The sequence below is a fragment of the Gracilinanus agilis genome, unplaced genomic scaffold (assembly GCF_016433145.1).
Source record: "Gracilinanus agilis isolate LMUSP501 unplaced genomic scaffold, AgileGrace unplaced_scaffold4281, whole genome shotgun sequence".
NCBI lineage: Eukaryota > Metazoa > Chordata > Mammalia > Didelphimorphia > Didelphidae > Gracilinanus > Gracilinanus agilis.
Genome location: NW_025376700.1, coordinates 1 through 6,311, shown reverse-complemented (window position 1 = coordinate 6,311; position 6,311 = coordinate 1). Strand labels below are relative to the sequence as shown.

The window sequence follows — 6,311 nt, the reverse complement described above, 5'->3', positions numbered from 1 at the left end:
GAAAGTGCTTAGTTATGTACATTTCTTTTAGAAACACTCCTTTCCCTATTTTACCAAAGGGCAGGGATTATATAAATCTTCATCATTATACTTCTAGTGTTTTGCACATAGTAGGTTCTCAATAAATGTTTGTTGAATTGAAATAAATCAATTAAGATCTTATGGGTATGAGGGGAGGAGTAAAATGAGTCCTTATTCTAGAAGATCAAGAAGGGACAGAGAGGACTTTGGCTGGAGGTTTGCCCCACTCATGGAGTGGCAACCTCAGAATCAGGCTTGTGAGAATGTATTTTTTATATTCTATATCAGTGTCTTTGTAAGGGTCAGTGAAAATTTCTTTGTATTCCTATGTTTGAATTCTGTGGCAGAGATTCTATCCAGTTTACTGCTTTTTGCATTTTCTTTGTTCTTAGGAATTCCAAGGAATGTCTTCTTTTTTAAAACAAAATTTGGTTAATAAATGAAGGGGACAAGGGCTCTTTTCATGTGTACGTGATCCCTGTAGTATGGGGCTGGGGAGGGGTGGGTAGATTGATGGATTATCTCTAATTAGCTATTTACCAATTAGAGATGTCTTGGGCAGTTCTAGGGAGGAGCTGAATAAAGAGCTCCTAAAAGTGTATTTATTGATCTGCTTGATGGGATCTCTGATCAATGAGAGGGAAATTGACATATTACTTTATTGGTTATGAAGCTGATCTAATCAATAAATGGATATTCCTACCCAAAATCAGTCTCTCAAAATAATTTTATTCATATCAGGCAGGAGACTTGGAGTAGGAAGAGTGGAGGAGCCTGCTGAGGAGAGACCAAATAAAATAGTAACTGATGTTTTTATGTTGTTTTGAGGTATGCAAACATTTGGCATACATTATCCCATTTTCTTTTCACCCCAGCCCTGTGAAGATATAACAGGTGTTAATCGTTGTGCCCATTTTGCAAGTAGAGAAACTGAGACTTGGAGATTAAGTGACTTCATTATGGTCATGCCCTTTAGTGTAGGAGAAAGAATTCCAGCCAAGGTCTCTGCTAATTCCAAGTCCAGAGCTTTTCTCCTCTTACTAGCTAGCCTCTCATGGTCCCAGGCACTCAGGAATGTTGGCTTAATGAATTTATGAATGAACAAAGGGACAAACATGCCAGGAACTGAAGGAAAGTTACTTTGAAACTTTCTCTGAAAGAGATAAGGGTGAATTATAAAGCAAAGGCTGATTATGAGAGCCTCAAGGGGTTGGGTAGACTATGAGGTGAGTGTCCCAGTTTGAACAGGGAGAGAGGCAGAAGCCGACCTTGTGCATTAGTAGTAGGGATCAGTTTGTTTGGCCTGTGTGTTGGCTCCTGTTGCACTGATATGTTTTATCCAGTGATATAGGAGTTACATTATCATCAAACAAAGGGCAAAGTTGGTACCTTGTTTGCCTGGGGTTACTTTAATCATGTTTGCCTGTGGTTATCGCCTCTTTCTCTTGGGTGAAATGATTAAAGGAGAGAGAACATTAGGAGTAAAAATTGGTTACTAAACTCCTGTTCCAAGGTGGGAGCTCTGAATTAGCCAACTTCCTGAAGTGTCCAAATGTAGTAGGGTTGAATCGGAGGCTGAGAAGAGATTGGTAGATGTGTATAGAATAAGGTCATCAGTGGCATTGAGTAGAGAAATTTTTGAGTGAAGAATGGTCAGAACAAAAGTCACTTTGCAGAAGGGTGAGGAGAGAATGGATGCTGGACATGACTCCTTCCTTTGGAGGAGTTCCCTGGTAAAGAGATGAAGAATAATTCATTTTTATTTTCCTTTCTCCCAATGTCTAGGATTCGCCCATCAACAAGCTGCTCTATGCCCGAGACATCCCACGTTATAAGCAGATGGTGGAGAGGTACCACTTTGGGGACTGGGAGTGAAAGGATCTGGAAATGGACCTTCCAGTTGGGAGAGTGGGGATGGGGAGTGATGAAGTGGACAGATGTTTTGGAGGGCAGAAGCTAGAAGTGTAGGGATGGGGAATGGAATGCTAGGGATGACCAGCTTACTAAATCTCCTCTATGACTGTCATTTCTGGGCAGATATTATGCAGACATCAGGCAAACCATCTCAGCCAGCGATCAGGAGATGAATTCGGCCCTAGCTGAGTTGTCCAGGGTAAGGAAAATGCTGTTTGATGCTGGGGCTTGGGCTTTGCTTATTCCTGTTCTGGTATTAGGGTTTGTGGCACCTTGTTGTTATGGATCTCCAGGGACAACTCCAGAAAACAGTTCCTTCCTTTTTATGGACTCTAGGAATTTAACTACTAGTGGCTCTCTAGTGGGGGTCCGCTTCTGCCAGAGTCCACTGAGAAATGGAATATACTTTCCCAACTTTTCCCATTTCCTTCTGTTCCCAAAGCAAGCACTTCATCTTTTCTAAGTTTCCAGAAATTCTTGTTGGTTACTTAGAAGCTGGGTGACCCTGGGCTAGTCTTTGTTTAACCTCTACCTCAGTTTCCTCAACTGTTAAATAGGGATAAATTAACTTCTGCCTTTCAGGGTTGTTGTGAGGATCAAATGGGATAATATTTGTAAAAAGTGCTTAGCAGAGTGCCTGGCACATAATGGGCAATATATAAATGCTGACTCCCTTCCCCATGTGACCAACACATCTATATCATACTTATGGTGGAACTTTGGGAACCTCAAGGTATGAGATTAAAACCATCTGCACTCCAGGAAAAATGGAAACTTGGCTACCTCAGATAGCTTTCTTCACAAAGTGGGGCTGTCCTAGGAACTTCTGGCTTCTTGAAGCCCACTGTGGCCCTAGCCAGCCCTCTATGGTCACTAGGCAAGCTGTTTAGGCCTCTGTTGATGAATTTCTTCCTAGAATTGCTCAATAGGGCTTCTGGCCTTGTCTCTGTATGAACTGGGGTTCTGATCTTTCCTTCTAGAATTATTCTGGTGACCTCAGTGCCCTGGTGGCACTACATGAACTCTACAAGTATATCAACAAATACTACGACCAGGTGAGTAGACCATCCCCAGGGATCCAGAGATTCTGTCTGTGGGACATCTAGTACAACATGGTGGAGGGCATGGGTGGGAAGGGACAGGGAACTGAGGTTTTTGGTGCTCCGGACCCCATGAAATTTAGGTGGGATCTTTGATCCAGTGTGTGGTGGGGAAGGGGCAGCTTTTCCTATCTCTTCTGCACAGAAGACAATTCTTCCCCCCACTGATAGCTGTTCTTTCTCCCTCCCCCCCACTCTAGCAATTTCCCAGCAGAGACCCTCACTGATTAGCATGCTCCACTCCATTTAGCCTAGTGCCTCTCCAACACAGAAGCTCTCACTGATTATCATTCTGTACTCTCACTACCCTAGTTCCTCTCCCAGCAGAGGAGTGAATGGTGCCATTGCTTCCCAGGGACCTGACAGGAATGGTGGGGGTTGGGTTGGTCCGCCGATCCCACTCCCTACATCTTGTGGCTATCTGGAAATTTCATCTTGGATGGCTTGCCCTCCCTTAGTCCCAGATTCTGCTCTGTAACCTTACTGCCTTCCTCCCAACCCCCCAGATGGGACTGGGATAGAATTTCCCTGGTAGAATCAGGCACCTCAGGTAGGCATCCTATCTTGTGATCTGGGAGCTCCTTCTTTGGGAATTTTTCTCTAACAGGCCCTCACACCTGTGTCACTCACCCTGGCCTTAACTTCAGGGAAGCCTGATTCCCTCATGAATGTTTCTCCCATTTTAGGCCAGATGCCTTCTCCCATTGCTGAGCTTTGGGAGTGTCCCCTTGCCTGCCTACATGTCATTGCAAGCATATTGTTTCTCTCTGTGGGTCCCATTTTTCTGCCTGAGAGTAAAATGAGCTTCTCCCCAACCCTATTTGGGGGGTATTTATTTTTGGCACTCCCTCTCCCTTGGCACTTGTCTACAGCAGGGTCAGGGAGCATATTCCCAGGTAGGAAGTGGTGGGATTGTTAAGTATTAGAGATAATTTTCTCATAAAGACCTGAGAGGGGAAAAATAGGAATGGTAGGGATAGATTTTGATTGATTGAAAGCCTTCCCATTTTTCTTTCCCAGAGATCGGGGTCTGTATTCCTGCCTGAGGGCCCTGGATGATGGCTCCCTTGAGGCTTTTAGGTCCTGGTGACGAGACCCTCTGCTGCAGTCCCCCTCTCTCTCCCCATTTTGAGTGATGCCTTCCTTGAGGCCTGAAGGCTTTTAGCAATGGACCCCTTCTGTGTTTCCCTGGGGCTGCCTGTCAAGGCTCTGGTTGATTTAGTCTCTGCCTTTCAGATCATCACCGCCCTGGAGGAAGATGGCACTGCCCAGAAGATGCAGCTGGGTTACCGGCTCCAACAGATCGCTGCTGCTGTAGAGAACAAAGTCACTGACTTGTGACCTTCCCTCACTGGACTGGTCCTGACAGGCCCTCTCCCTCGACCCCCGTGGCCTGGACACATACCCTGCTATGGCCTCAAAAGCCTGGGAAGTAGACCCTCCCACTTCTCCCCACCAGGGTGGCCTTCTACAGGATGAGGGCCCTGGTGCTGGAAGAAATGCTCTTTTGTGACTGATTTTCCAAGCAGACTTTAGTGGGAGTAGCAGAGTCTGGGCTTCCCAGAGCTCTGGCCACAGGTCCCTCAAGCACAATGGCAGTGGCCCCAGCCTGTGTCCTGCTGACTGGCCATCAAACCACACCAGGAGATCTCTTCTCCATGAGCTCACTAGCCCTCTAGGTTTGCCTTCTCTATGTGGGACTGAGCTGGCCCTCTCAGCTGTTCCTGCTTGGGCTGTGGACATGGAATCAGGGTTCAGTTTTTCTTTTGAGGACAGACAGGGAGAACAAAGGATGCGGCTCACAGAGGATGCCCTTTTGCATCCTGTCATTCTGATCTTCAAGGCTGAAGTCAAGAGAGTAGGACTTGGTCCTATTCCCCTTCTCCAGCTTCTTTCATCAGCCCTACTGCAGCTGTGGATCCCCATTCTTTGTGACTCTGAATCCTCTCCCAGGATCCCCACGGACTGATCCCTAGTCAGGTCTGGGAACTTCAGATGGCAGTCTTGGGGGTGGAGAGTGGAGGAGAGGTGCCCATCCTGCTCACCCCGATAACCCCTTGTCCAATGCTAAAACCTGCCTCTGTTGGGAAGAAAAATTGGTATAACGTCTTGATGAGGCTCTGACCTTGTGACCTAGTGATGTAACTGTAGTGGTGGCCCTGACTGACACCTGGTGACCATTAAAGGATAACATTGATCTCATGGATTTGGGCTCTGCTTTTCAGGCATCATCCCTGCTGGGGGCAGCAGGCCTCTGGGAACTGCCCTTGAAATCAGAAGGGTCTGTCTTTTCCTTCTAGCTCAGAGGCACTGGCTTTCCTCAGTGGGCACTGCAGGGAGACAGATGCCCACATCCATCCCTAGGAGGTGCCATGCATGCCTTCCTGCCCTGCAGAGGTATCTCAAATGACCAATGGGACCCTGCAGGGCAGCTCATCCAGGAGGGAGCCCTAGTGCCTGCTCCTCCAGGAGAAGGGATAGGAGTTGGGTTTGGCATTTGATGTGAAGTAGGAGGAGGTCTGAAATCTAAAAGTGAGTGGATGGCTGCAGACAGAGGAGAGGGATATGTATATAATGAAGGGATTAGTAAAGGGAAAGTATCATGAACCACGCTGGAATTTGGTTTGGCCCAGTAGGTTCAAAGGTTTTTTTTTTTTTCTCCTTAAAATATGCACTGGATACTTGTGAGTTATAAAATCCAATTAAAACTACTCTAGCGATTGAAATTTCAAAACACATAAAACTGGAATAAAAAGGATATAAACGTAACGCGCCTGCAGTTAGGAAGCAAAGGAAGAGGCCAGTGAGGCAGCTGAGTTCCAGATTTCAAACAACTATCCCTGGCCTCAGCCAAATCCTTTTCTAATTCAGATCTGTCTGTATTCTCCGGAAGTTCACCCAAGCTCCTGTAGGAAGAATTAGTGGATTGGAGTTTAGCATTCTGGAGATGAGTGAATTTGTGAAGAAGGCAGGGAGCAAGAAGGTTCAAGGTGGAGCGGGGTCTGAAATCCCAGAATCCCAGAATCCCAGAATCCCAGAATTGGATTTGGAGGAATACAACATACTTGACAAGTGACTGTTCATACAACTTTTGTTCAATGACCTCTAGGGAAGGAGGGGCAGCTAAGTGGTGCCGTAGAGGGAGCTCTGGGCTTTGGAGTCAGTCTAGCTTGGAGTCAAATCTCATCAATCCTGAGTTTAATCCAACCTCACACATTCTTCTCTCTTTAAAACAAAACAAAACAAAACAAAACAAAACAAAACAAAACAAAACAA

The 6,311-nt window shown here is 46.1% G+C and overlaps 1 protein-coding gene across 1 annotated transcript; it reads left to right on the top strand.

Moving 5' to 3' along the window:
• Positions 1-1,806: 1,806 nt before the first annotated feature.
• On the top strand, positions 1,807-5,237 carry LOC123255300 (plexin-B1-like; the record flags this gene model as incomplete). Its single annotated transcript, XM_044684124.1, has 4 exons — positions 1,807-1,871; positions 2,059-2,134; positions 2,916-2,990; positions 4,272-5,237. Coding segments are annotated over 4 exons (321 nt in total), but the record flags the coding sequence as incomplete, so codon positions are not given.
• Between the last annotated feature and the right edge of the window lie 1,074 nt (positions 5,238-6,311).